Below are 14281 nucleotides of genomic sequence, written 5' to 3'. Positions count from 1 at the left end.
TTATATGTTGTCTCCCTCCCATTCCCACTATTAGAATGAGAGCAAGAGTTTTTGAGAGCAAAGACTGTCTCAATTTTTAATATGTACCCGCAGGGCTTAACTCATTGCTTAACACACAGTAAGTTCTTAATAAATGCTTTTCCATTTTATTTAAGATTATGAGGCCTCAGGCATGAAGAACTATCTCAATATACATAAATTGAATGTAAATTGGAAAAGGTAAAAATATTTATAATATGGTAATTTTTCAGGGAATACTCCAACATTAACCATGGATGTATTACTTATCCTCTAATCCAAATATCTGCAAAAAAGGAAACATGATACTACCTCACGCAGCTATAAAAAATGTTTTTCAATCCCTAAAGTGCTAAGCTTTTTTCATATTGTACATGCCTGCTTTAAATATGTTTCTTATATATAGAAAATCATTGACTTTTGCTTTCTTATCCATTCTCCTAGATTCTTTCATTTTAGTGGAAGTACCAGTGGAAGGACATTAACTGAACAAAAAAAATTTAGATGTTTGAAATTCAAAAAGACAAGTACCTTTATTTCATACTCCATAACTTTTCCTATATTTTTGTTATAAAAATTCCTTAGCATACTAGAAACTTTTTTCAAATAATGTACTTCTACCTATAAGGACTAAATGCAAATGATTCAATACTTTCTACTTTTGTTGCAAATAAGAGAAAAAAAATTCTCCTTCATTTATTCCTATTGGATCATTTCTTTGTCCATATTAGTCATTTCATTTTGAAGTAGCAGTAGAATTGGCCAAATATTGTTAAAACCCCAAGATTAATATATTTTTTCAGATTTTTAGAATTTATGGTTTGGTATATAAATAGTATAGTTGTCATAATAATATTGCTTTTGCTTGCATCTTAGTGTCTGACTGATGAATAAATTTTAGAACTAATAAGAAATATTTCATCTCTCTCATCTAGTGGTCAACTTTCAGATAGTGAATTTGGTGATGGAAATGCTACAACTGCAGTCTGTGAGGTAGTGAGGAGTATTCTTCATCAGATTACAGCAACAATGAATCCATCAATGAAGTTCCTTCTATAACTGATAATCTAAAAGGTAATGAGAAATGTTTCTAGAGTAGCCAGACCCAAGTTTATGATAAAAGAGATGACTATCAAATGAAATGATATTTGTAAAGTACTTAGCCCAGAGTCTGGCACAGAGTAGATGCTATTATTATTTAGAGCCACGATGTCTGATAGGTCAAGATGGTTCTTGACAATGAATGGGCTTCTGCTTCTCAAGCAGAACAACAGATATATACTATTACAATTTCCATCAGGCCCTACAAATTTTACAATCTGAGTTGTCTAAAAAAATTCTGTTTCCTACCCACATTCAGAGGAAGAACTGCAGGAGAGGAAACATAAGAAAAACAACTGCTTGAACACATGGGTTGAGGTGGACATGATTGGGGATATAGACTCAAAACTACCACACCAATGCAACTATCAACAATTTGGAAATAGGTCTTGATCAATGACACATGTTAAAACCAGTGGAAATGTGCATCAGCCATGGGTGTGGGGGAGGGGGTGTGGGGGATGAAGGGGAAAGTAGGAGCATGAATCATGTAACCATGTTAAAAATGAATATTAATAAATGGTTAAAAAATTCTGTTTCTTCTTTTCAAATTTTATTTAGTGAATCAATGCTTAGAAAGATTCAGAAACGTTCAAGTGCTAGGAGCAAGTAACAGGAAATGACAATTAGTCCATTCCATTAAATGAATCAGAAAAATGTATTGGGTCCTGCTGTCACTTATGGCATCAGTGCCTGAAGAAACCTACTCATAAAAAATATGTGGTATAGCTTCTGGGGGTTATTCAATAAAATTATGCCATGTAATCAATTCATAAGCACAATCAACTTTTACATGAAACTAAAAAGAAGCAAAATCTATCTCATAAAAAATTCTATGGAATTCTGTTATAAAAATAAATAAATATATATATATATATATATAAAATTTTTATTTATTTATTTATTTTTAAGCCCTTAACTTCTGTGTATTGGCTCATAGGTGGAAGAATGGTAAGGGTGGGCAATGGGGGTCAAGTGACTTGCCCAGGGTCAAATAGCTGGAAAGTGTCTGAGGCCGGATTTGAACCTAGGAGTTGTCTGACATTTACATATACCAACTGAGGAACCTTGCAAAGCATTGCCACCTTGCAAAGCATGTTATAAATGTATTCCATATATGTCAAATATGCCAGACAATTTGGGTCTAAAATTTTGGTTGGCAGTAGACAACAAACTATGTGGCAGCAGAAAACAAATAATTGTACAAATGGATTCTCTTACTTGGAAAAAGACTAGAAACAATGACAGCAGAGCACCTGAGACTCATGAAACCCAAGTCAACTAAATTCACTACATAGAAACCTGGAACAGTTAATTTACACTCCTTGATCTTTTCCTGAGACTTACTGAGAATGATGACAGGAGAACAAATACACAAATACATACCCTGCATGAAATTCCAGTTTTGACTACCTAAAATCTATCTACAGTGATATTGACTTCAGAGCAGTATGAGATCCAAATCCATAACTATTATGAGAACCCTCCATCCAGATGTTCAGATTCTAGCAGAAAACAACTCAAAGCCAGAGACTATACTATTTTACAAGAGTAAGGTAGGAGTAGATATTATTGACCAAATGGCAAGGAGTTACTCAGTGAAAGCAGCAAATGATCTTCAGTCTCAAGTCTCAATCTCCTTTCAGAAAACGCAAATTGGATGTCCAGGAGATACCTTAAACTCAACTCATCCAAAACAAAGCATTATCTTTCCCCAAAACCCTCCTTCCTTCTATATTATTATTAGAGGTTGACACCATCCTCTAAGATTCCCAATCTAGAGTCTGCATGGACTCCTCACTATCTCTCATCCCCATTTCCAAGCTTTTGCCAAGGACTGTCTCTTTCACTTTCTCACCATCTCTGTATTACACTCCCTTCTCTCCTCTGACACTGATACTTCTCTGGTGCAGATTCTCAGCATACACCTCATGCTTAGATCACTGCACTAGGCTGCAGATGGCTCTATCTGTCTCAAGCTTCTCCCATTCAATCCATTCAGCCACCAAAGCACTTTTCCTAAAAATGAAGTTCTGACTATGTCACTCCCATTCTATATATCTCTAGTGGCTCCCTATTACCTCCAGTATCCAACACACAAAATCCTATTTGGCATTCAAAGCTCTTCATGGCCTAGCACCTCCCCAACCTTTCTAGTTTTTTTTATACTTTAATCCTGGACATGTACTCTTTGATTCAGTGACACTGACTTCCTGATTATTTTACAAGACACTCCGTTTCTCAGCTCTATGTATTTTCTCAGACTGTCCCTCCACTTGTTCTACCTCTTCATTTCTACCTCCTAGCTTCCTCCAACTGCCAAATAAAATTTCATCTCCTACAGAAAACTTTTCCCTTACCACTCTTAATTCTAGTACTTTCTCTGTCAATTATTTCCTTTTTATCTCACATATAGAGATTTTTTTAAAAGGAAGACTCTTTTTGTACAAAAATATTTATAGCAGTTTTCTTTATGATACTGAGGAGATTCCTCAATTGAGGAATAGCTGAATAAACTATGGTATGTGATTGTAGTGAAATACTACTTTAAGAAATGATAAGCAGGATTTCAGAAAAACCTGCAAAGACCTATGTGAACTGGTGCAAAGTGAACTAAACAGAACCAGGAAAACATTATACACAGCAATGTAAGATGAACAACTGTGAATGACTTCGCTATTCTCATCAACACAATGATCAAAGACAATCCCAAAGGTTTTATGATGAAAATACTACGCACCTCTAGAGAAAGAACTGATGGGGTCTGAATGCAGATCAAAGCAGACTTAAACCTTCACTCTACTTTCTTCATGTTTTATTTCAATGTCTTCTTCCACAATATAATGAATATGGAAATATGTTTTGTATGGTAGTACACATATAACCAATAATAAATTACTATCTCAGGGCCAAAGGAGGGGAAGGAGGGAAAAGAATGTGAAATTCAAAATGTCAGGAAATGAATACCAAAAATTGTTTTTACATGTAAATGGGGAAAAATAAAAAAGTATTACTGTAATTGTACCAAAAAAAAATTTTTTTAATCCTAGCTTTATAAATCTGGGCAAATCACTTAATCTCTGTCTGCCTCAGTTTCCTTATTTGCAAAATGGAGATGATAATAGCACCTATACCTCAAAGTTGCTGTATCAAATGAGTTAATATTTGTAAAATAACCAGCACAGTTTTTGGCACATAGCAGACAACTGTTCCTTTCCTTCCTTCACCAACCCCTTATTCCTAGCCCTCAGGACACTAGAATTCCAGAGAACAGAGTCTGGAAAACAAAGTCTTAAAAGATTTCAGGAATGACTTCCTTCATGTTTTATACTGAGCAAAATGTCACCCCTGTTGTTCTGTGTTACAATTTAAGTATAACTCTCTTTCTAACAATGTATTTCTTATTAGGAAGTTAAATATATACAGTAAAAGTCTAACATGATACATCACATCAATGCTTCGATTCTGTTGTTTTTTAATGTTTTAACATTTTCTAACAAAAGCTGTTATATTGTGAGAGTCTTTGTTTCATGTAAATGAGAACCACAGATTACACTGGAATCCTATTGGTAGAGCTGAAATGTCTCAATTAGACATGAGATAGAGAAAAAGGGCAGGTTTTTTCTAATTACATAGAATATACTTAAACAATGTTGATGAGGTATATAAGTGACTGTTCTTCCACAGAGCCTCCAATAATTATTGTTTTCCTTTTTTGTCATTTGCCAATCTGATAGATAATTTTGGTCAATAAATAAGCATTAATGCGGCACCCTCCTATATGCCAGGAACTGTGCTCAGCTCAAGATACAAAGAAGTACAAAAGACAGTTCCTGCCCGCCAGGAGCTCAGAATCTAACAGGGGAGACAACTGTGTACAATATATATAACAAACTGCTGAGAAAGTTGGGTGAAAGGCAGACACCAAAGGCAGATGAGCTGCCCTGGAAAGAGCTCAGCAAGACCCTTCACCAGAAGTGCTAGTCCTCCTTGAATACCCCATACACCTCAAAATTGGAGAAAATCAAGCACTGGCATTACAAAGGATGAGGTAAGCCTTCTCACAAAAGATGAGATTTTATTTTAGACTCAAAGGAAATCAAAAAAGCCAAGAAAAATGGGTTGGGAAATGGAAGTGTCTTGTGGTTGGAGGAACAGCAAGGAGGTCATTGGTACCAAAAATCAACACTCTTGGAGGAGAAAGGGATAAGAAGCCTGGAAAGGCATAAGGAAGCCAGGGTATAAAGGTCTTTGACTGGCAAATGGGATTTTATATGTGACCCTGAAGAAGATATGGGGCCACTGGAGTTTAATGAATAGTGATTAACATGGTAGACCCTCGGAGTGGTTTTTAATTTTTATTTCTCTCATTATACGTGACAGTGCATTTTTATATAGTTGATAGCTGACATTTCTTCTTTTGAAAACTGCCTATTCATATCCTTTCAAAAACTGTCAATACCTGATGGTACAACTTCCTTAGACCTTTTATATTCAGGATTCTTTTCCTACAACTAATAAAAACTACTCTTAAACATCACCATTTAATCAAATCCAAAGGCCCTTTTTCATTCTTCATTCTTTTTTATCTCTCTTCAGCAACTGGCACTGTTGACATGCCCCTTCCTTAGCTTCCAAGATGCCATATTCACTAGGTTTTCCTTCTGCCTCAACTCTTTTGCTCTTTTATCTTCTTTTTGACACTTTAAAATGGGTGTCTTCCAACTTTATATCTTTGGCCCTCTTCTCTATATATATTCTCTCCTCTTAGCAATTTCTTCATTCCCCCAGCTCTGTCTATTATGTTCAAAAATATGGGACTCTCTTTTTAGTCTTTCTTCTCTTCTCATGTACATTCAAGTTCTATTCAATCTATCCCTCCACCATAAAATATTTTTAAATTTCACATTCTATCTCTATTCCTTCTGCTCTGACCAAGAATGGGTCCTCATTACCACGAATCCAGACTATTATAACAACATCCTACATGTCCTTCCTTCTTCCATTCTCTCATGTCCAATCTATCCTATATATTCCAGCCAAAGTCATCTTCCTTATGCAAAAATCTAATCATGTCATTCTTTTGGTCAAAAATCTTCAGTAGGCTTCTACCTCCTGGGGGGTAGAGTTAAAACTTTTTTGCCTGGCATTCAAAGCCCTCCAGTTAGGCACCACACTCTACCAATCTTACCTGCTGTTATTCTCTTTCATGTTTCAGGTAAACAAAATCACTCTCTAGCTTCAGTACATGCTCTACATTTTCCCATCCTTTGATGCTTACTTCAAATTCTGCTACTATCAATCAATCAATTAATATTTATCAAGTGCCTACTTACGTGCAAAGCATTTATTAAGTTCTGGGGATACAAAGAGGCAAAAGGCAGTCCTTGCCCTCATGAAGCTTACAATTTAATGGGGGAAACAACATGCACATATATACAAAGCAAGCTATATAGAGAATAATTAACAGAAGGAAGGCACTGAAATTAAGAGGGGTTGGGTCTTAATACCTGTTTTACATTACCAATCTTTCAAAGATTACAGAAGACAGTGATCATAGGATACCCTTTTTTTCTCCTTCCCCAATAAATCTCCACTTATCCAGAATAAAATTCCCTAGTCAACTGATCTTCATATGGCAAGATCTCTATTGACCAGAAGAGAATACAAAAGAACTATCTACCTACCCAGTCATTTACAGCAGTGATTCTCAAAGTGGGCGCTACCGCCCTCTGGTGGGTGCTGCAGCGATCCAGAGGTGCAGTGATGGCCACAGGTGCATTTATCTTTCCTATTAATTGCTATTAAATTTTTTTAAAAATTACAGGGGCTAAATAATATTTTTTCTGGAAAGGGGGCGGTAGGCCAAAAAAGTTTGGGGACCACTGATCTACAGTAAGCCTAAAATTATAGTCATCTGTGAAATATGACCATTCAGATTAGATGACCTGTTAGAATAGATTCCTTACTCCTCTAAAATCTATGATTTTGACTCCTCCCACTCAAACCCTATACCTAGTCAGCAAATCCTATTGATTTTTCCTTAATAAAGTTTCTCAAATTCATTTCCACCGTGACCACCCCAATTACCATACTCTTTACAACCCTCTATATAAATGCTAGCTCTAATCATCGTTTTTAATTATTATTATCTAGCCTGAACAACTATAATGGCCTCTCATAACTGGTTATCTTACCTTGAGATCTTCTGGTCCCATAGAACTACCAGGTTAATCTTCCTATACCCATTACTTTGTTCTCACTACTCTGCTAAAAAATTATTTAAGTCCAAGCTCCTTAACCCAATATTCCACAATCTGTACCCAACCTACTCTGGCAGCTTTATCTGCCAAATAATCTGGCCAAACTAAATTATTCACAGTGCCTCATGCACAGTTTATGCTTTCTTATCTCTGTGCCTTTAGCAATCCTGGTTCCCCTTCCTCAAAAATCCTCTCTACCCACACCAACCCCATCTCTACCATTTAAAATCCAACTCACCTTTCTAATGCCCAGGGTCAAATATCACCTTTCATAAAGTCTTTCTCCAATCCTCTCCAGTTAGGAATGCTCCCTACCACCCCCAAATGTCTCTCTATAGCAGTCTTCTGGACTTGATTATATACTGATAAGGATTATAATTATTAGGTGTATATCAATAAAGTTATTGATTGACTGATCTCTTGATAGATTCATTTTTAGAACTCCCCCTAGTGGTACCTCATACTTTATAAGTATTAATTGTTTAAGCCAATTATCACCTGAGGACTTGTCACAGTTATCCCAAAAATATCTCTTGATGTACTAGACACTAGAGGCAGCATAAGAGAGAATACAGGGAAGCAATCCCTAAGTTAGAAAGAGCTGGGCTCTAGCCTTTGACATACACAGACTGCATGACCACCTCCAAATCACCATCTCTCAGTGTTCTGGGCCAGGGTGTCAACCTCAAAAAAGAAAAGAGAGCCATTTACACACAAGAATCCTGCTGGTCACATATTTTAAGATGTTAATATCTAGGTTCTATTATATTTTTGTTAAATTGTAAACTATTTCCCAATTATATTATACTCTGGTTCCCACGCACTTGAGAGTGCTGCTTAATTTGGGCTTAAAACCAGAAAAACTCACTACTCTCTACTTCTACCTCTACTTCTACCTTCTCCTGCTGTCTTCGATAAAACAGCTTTTTCTCTTTGTGAGTTCCTCTCTTGAACCTCTATTTAAGGAAGCCATGTCCACTTCAAACCCACAATTCCCCAGAATATTTCTGCACCCTGCCCATGGTCAGGTACCTTCCCCTACTCTACCTTTCCAGCTCTCTTTTATATAGTCTTTTACTACTAAAATATAAGCTTTTTGAGGGTACTCTTTTGTTTGTATTCTTAGACTAGTGCCTGGCACCTAGTAAGGGCTTAATAAATTCAATCATTTTCTCTTTCTCCTTCTCTCTCTTCATCTCCTTCCCTCTTTTCTTTCTCCCTGAATAACTGTGTCTTTTCCTCTTCCCCCTCAGGTGCTGACTTATATTGATTGAAGGAATTTCCTCAAGATATGTTCTCTGCCCCAATGAAGTCACAGGTCTGGATCCCCCTAAACAATAGCAATTTTAACTTAAACTACATAAGTGGGAATGTTTATAATCCTGTACCAAGTGTCAAATGTAAATTCAATATCAATAATAAGTCTCCTGGTTTGAAGACTTTCTATTATGAAGCAGCAAACACTGGAAAGAACACAGTCCAAGGTACCTTTCAGTTCCTCTGATTCTATGAGAGTCCCAACTATGACAATAAATAACTTAAAACACCATAAGCCTCAATTCCTTCATCTATAAGATGGGGAAAATAACACATACTACCCTACCTGAAAAGGTAATTGAGAGGAATGCATTTTGTAAATTTTCAAGTCCTATATAAAGATAAATCATTTGTACTGTCATTCTACAGTACTTTCAACAAAGAAAATTACTATAAAAATTCTTTTTTGCTGAAAAATACTCCAGCCGCGTATCTAGTAAAACAAAAATGGCCTAATTAGGCAAGTTCAACTACTCTGTCCAGCTGCCAAATTTCAAAATTTTATTTTTCAAGTTAGTGCCATCTGAAAATCATGAGATCTGGTTAACAAGTAACTAATCATTCTTATATCTCTTACCCTTTGCTAAAAGTATTTTTTAAATTGTTTAGGGCTATGCAATTGCAACATTTAATAACAACTTCTTGTAAATTATTCTGTAGTTCATTTGGAAATATACTGTCCAAAGTCAATTACTGACAAATATTTGATAAGTCTATTTTTTAAGATATTTTACCATGTCTTTTTTAAAATAATGTTTTACCATCCAGAACACACAACACTCTTAAGTAAACTATGCAAAATGGGTAGGAGACTAAAGAAACTAAATCAAATCTCCAGTGAAACCCTCCAAACTTGTAAAACTACACAAATCACAACATTAGAATTGTCAGGGGCCAATAACTCAAGGTTCTAGTTTTGCAAATGGTAAAACTAAGAGACCCAGAGGAGAAAAGTAATTTCCCCAAAGTTCCATAGCAAATCAATGAAAGTCAGAATCAGAATCTAGGTTCCCAGACTCATAGTACTGTTACCAGTGTTCTTTCCACTCTACCAAGGTGCTTCTAAATATGCAGCTCAAATGAATGCCATAATAAACCGAAAGTAATAACTAACATTCCTATCTAGCCAATAGTGTGCACCCACAGCCAAAAGTTACTGCATTTTACTCTTAAGTAGTTAAGGCAGATCTCCTCTACATCAAATATCTATACTGCACTCCTGGTATACTCAACTATGAACATCTCCTCCCCACAAATTCAGAAAGCAATTAATGTAAGGTTTTTCCATTCTACACAATTTCCTTCTGAAGAAGTCTTGGTTTCAAACACAAGAGGACTTAATTGTCCTCAATTATTATTAACAGTTACCATTTGCCTTCTCGTCTTCATTTGGGACCATCAACCCTTTTCTTCTATAAAACAATCAGGTTGCTGAATAAAAATTTCAGATCAAAGGCCCATCAGACTCCATATTGGACCCATGGGTGAAGTTGCCAAAACATCAATTCCACCTGAAGACAGCTCTAGAGCAACAAAAGACAGTCTGGGGAAGAAGAGGCAGCAGCATGTAGCAGAAAAAGTAACAGTTTGGGAGCCAGAAGCCCTGGGAGCCACATCTGCCTCATGAGGAACAAGGAGGGGCCTAGTAGACTCTCTTGCCTCCTATTTATAGAGCTCTTCCTATTTATACTCTATGTGCAACTTTACTCCTTAAAGTACATTGTCTATTAATGACACACAAAAAGAAAGGCATTTGAGGCTGAAAAAGTTTGTAACTTCAAGAGAAAATAAAGTATCTTTTTATTGAAAATGACAATAAAAAATCTGGTGTAAAGTCTAAGATACAAAAATAATTTACAAAGATCCCTAGGAAGATAAAAACAATATGGCAGGGGCAGCTGGATGGCTCAGTGGATTGAGAGCCAGGCCTAGAGACAGGAGGTCCTAAGTTCAAATCCAGCCTCAGACACTTCCCAGCTGTGTGACCCTGGACAAGTCACTTAACCCCCATTGCCTAGCCCTATAACAAATAAAAAAATTAATACAGAAGGATATATAAAAAAAAAAGATATTAGGGTTTAAAAAAAATTAAAAAAAAAACAACATGGCAGAAGGAAAGGTGGCTAGAGAAATGGATGACACAGATAAAGGTAAAAAAGGAACACTTGGGTTGAAAGCACAATAGAAAATTCTAGTTGTGTATGGTGAGCTTGGGCGAGCACAGCAATCTGCCAGGGGGAGAATGAACGCCTATTAAATTGCAATTCAGTCAACACTCATAAAAAAGATCACAATATTTAAGGTGAAAGTCAACACCAGTTTAGTTTTCTCCTTCTTATAGCCTATTTATGCTCTAGTAGGCCATGATATTTCTGACTTCTTTCTTCCCTTTCATGTCTCACAGCTTGTAATCTAGCTCTTGCACTGTACAACTTAAATGTAAACCCTGAGAGGCAGGGGCTATGTTATGCTTTTTATATACTCTAAGTTGCCAAACATTTATGATTTTGAAATCTACTGAACTAAAAATGCCTTGTCTTCTCTAAAATGTCTTCCCTATTCATCTCAGGCTTGGCCAGGAGAAGGTGTATGTTCAATTGCATCACCCTCTTTCCTCCTCATATCAGTAATTAAATGATTTGCCCAAGGTCACACAGCTATTAAGGTATCAAGGCTTTATTCAAATTTGAGTCTTCTGAGTCCAAATTCAGGACCAAACAAGATATTTGTAAAGCAGTTAGTACAGTGCCAGGAAAACCATAGGTAATAAAAAATGACTGTTTCCTTCCTTCTCCTAATCCAAGTGTCTTCACAAGGGACTAGTACTAGTTGCTATTTTCATGGGCTGCTGGTCACTGACTTTGCATAAACTGACTAGGGAGAGAGAATGTTTTGTATTAAAAATAATTATACAAAGGAATAAGTAATGAGTCTCAAATAAGTAGCATAAATCATAACTGCCACATTTCAGAGGAAGGAACCACCTCTATGGGGTAGAATGGTCAAGAAAGGCCTCCCAGAGAAAATAAAGCATTTGCAGTTCAACAAGTATTATTTTCATGCCCTACTATCATGGTGAACACAAAAGGAATATGGTCATGGGCTCTGCCTTCAAAAACTTTAAATGCAGGTATATACAGTAAGAGCTGTAATACAAGAAGGTAGGAATGAAAGAGAAGCTATCTTAAGTAGCTATCTTATACAATAACCAAGTGACCAAGAGATATTTATTACCTACCTACAGATTGTGGTGGGAGGAGGGAGAAAACTGATGTGAAAAGATCAATGGGCCAGTGGGCAGTTAAAGGAAGAGAGCTAAAGTTTACCCACTGCTTCCTTTGTTTTTTGAGAGACTGTTTAAGAATTAAGGGTTCAAGGGGCAGCTGGGTAGCTCAGTGGAGTGAGAGTCAGGCCTAGAGACAGGAGGTCCTAGATTCAAACCCGGCCTCAGCCACTTCCCAGCTGTGTGACCCTGGGCAAGTCACTTGACCTCCGTTGCCCACCCTTACCACTCTTCCACCTATGAGACAATACACCGAAGTTAAGGGTTTAAAAAAAAAAAAAAATTAAGGGTTCAAGGTGAAATCAAACCATAGAGTCCTTAGAGTATCTGATCCAAACCAATCAGTTTACAAACAGAAACTGAGGTCCGAAAAGGGAAAGTAATTGGAGGGTGAGGGAAAGAGAGGGCAGAACAAATCTGATAGAAAGAATCCCAATTCTGAAAAGTAACAGTGAGAAAATAGAAGGTATGACCCCTGTGGGTGATCTCTGAAGTGGGGGGGACACTTGGAGAACAAGGAAAGGAAGGATAATGAAAAAAGAGGGAATTTAGGGACTGACACCTAGAGGATAGGAAGGTATAGTCTAAGAAGGGGCCTAGGGATTTTTATTTTTTTAAGAAATAAGAAAAAAGGTATCAAAGGAAGGGGGTTCAGAAAAAACTGAGAATACCAAGATCTATAAAAAAGGGTCCTTGGAGAGGGGAATGATGAAGGGTCTGAAAGGGAAAGAGTTAAGATCAAAGACTACAGAGAGCTTGGTCTGCAGAAAGTGGCAAAGGGCAATCAGTGGGGAGGGGCCTTGGTGAGTCTAAAGAGAGGTAACAGCAACAGGATATCTGGGTATAATGCCAGGGAGGGGGTCATTATTATATTCTGTGGTTATCTAAGAACTGTCCTTCTTTTTCTCTGCAGGGCTGGAGTGGGGGGCTTAAGGGGGTTCCATAGTGTAAGGATTTCAGAAGAAGGCCTATTATCATCATCTTCATAACTGAAGGCTCCTTCCTGAAAGGAAATCTTGGGGATTTCCCTGCAGGAGGTGCTGGAGGAGTACAATAGTGGGGGGTGGGGGAGGTCAGAAGAGGGGGGATCACTGTGCTCATAACTGGAGGCTTCCTTTGTGGCTCTCTGAGGACAGTCAGGCTTTTTTCCTTACGGGGAAATTGGCAGGTACAATAGTAGGGGGGTTTCTAATGAATGGCCCTCATCATCATGCTCATAACTGGTAGGCTCTCTCAGTGGCTCTTGGAGGACTGCCCAGCTTTTCCCCTGAAGGGTGGCTAGGGTGGGGTATTATTAGTGTGTGAAGGAAGCGTTTAGATGAGGGAACATCGTCATTATTCTTCTAACTGGACACTCCCTCTGTAGCTCTTTGAGGACTGTTCAACGCTTTCTGTTCTAGGAGTCTGGGGGTACAATGGGGGGAAGAGGTTCCAATGGGTAGCTAACACCATCCTCCTCTTATCTGGACACAGCCCTCTGACTCCTCAAGGAGCTGCCTAGCATTTTTTCTTTCAGGGGATTGAGATTACGATTGGAAAATAGAATTGGGGAAGGGGGTTATATGAAATCCCCATCCTCCCCCTACCTGGCGTTGCACTTCTTGGCTCTCCAGGGCTACCTGGCTTTCAAGGGGTGATTCCCATCCTCCCCTTATCTGGGGGCAAGCTTTCTGGATCTCCGGAGGATGCCTAGTTCTTTCTTTTCATGGGTTTTTTGGATGGAGGCCATTTCTATTCTCCCCCTTTCTGAGGGCACCCCCTGTGACTCTCCAATGGCCGCCTGGCTCTTTCTTACCCGAGAAGCTGGCAGGGGGATGCAGGAGGGGTGTGTAACCCTCCTTAGCTCACCGGGGCTGTCTGTCTCTTTCTTTGCAGGGGGCTCATCCTCATCCTCCCCCTCTCTCGGAGCACCCCGTGTGGCTTTCCAAGGCTGCTTAGCTCTTTCTTTGTAGGGAGTCATCCCCTTCTACCGCTCTTCGAGGTCTCCCTCCGCCCGCACAGTAGGGGTCCCCGGGGCTCACCTGTGCGCGGGGATGCGCTGCGAGCTCATGCCTTTGCCCACCAGGAAGTGCACGTCGCTGAGCACCTCGTTATTGAAGAGGAAGGCGAAACGCTCCTTCACCGTGGGCTTAGTCGCCTGCCAGTTATAGACGGGCTCACGGTGCAGCACCAGCCCCGCCGCCGCCGCCCCTACGGCCCCGGGCGGGGCCGGAGCGGGGGCCGGACCCGGGCCGGGGGCTGCCGCCGCCGCCGCCACGGCCGAGCCTGCCCCGCCGCTCCCTGCGGCCTGGGCAGAGGC

The 14281-nt window shown here is 38.7% G+C and overlaps 1 protein-coding gene across 1 annotated transcript in view; it reads right to left on the bottom strand.

The window, feature by feature from the left end:
- BTBD2 (BTB domain containing 2) overlaps positions 1 to 14281 on the bottom strand; it is a 161119-nt gene that overhangs the window by 89700 nt on the left and 57138 nt on the right. Inside the window, exon 7 of the mRNA XM_044685347.1 lies at positions 14004 to 14262. Coding sequence (XP_044541282.1) covers positions 14004 to 14262 — 259 coding nt within the window. The remainder of the gene's footprint in view (positions 1 to 14003; positions 14263 to 14281) is intronic.

The sequence above is a fragment of the Gracilinanus agilis genome, chromosome 1 (genome assembly GCF_016433145.1).
Source record: "Gracilinanus agilis isolate LMUSP501 chromosome 1, AgileGrace, whole genome shotgun sequence".
NCBI lineage: Eukaryota > Metazoa > Chordata > Mammalia > Didelphimorphia > Didelphidae > Gracilinanus > Gracilinanus agilis.
The sequence above is the reverse complement of the archived record's forward strand: the minus strand, read 5'-3'. Positions and strand labels throughout refer to the sequence as shown.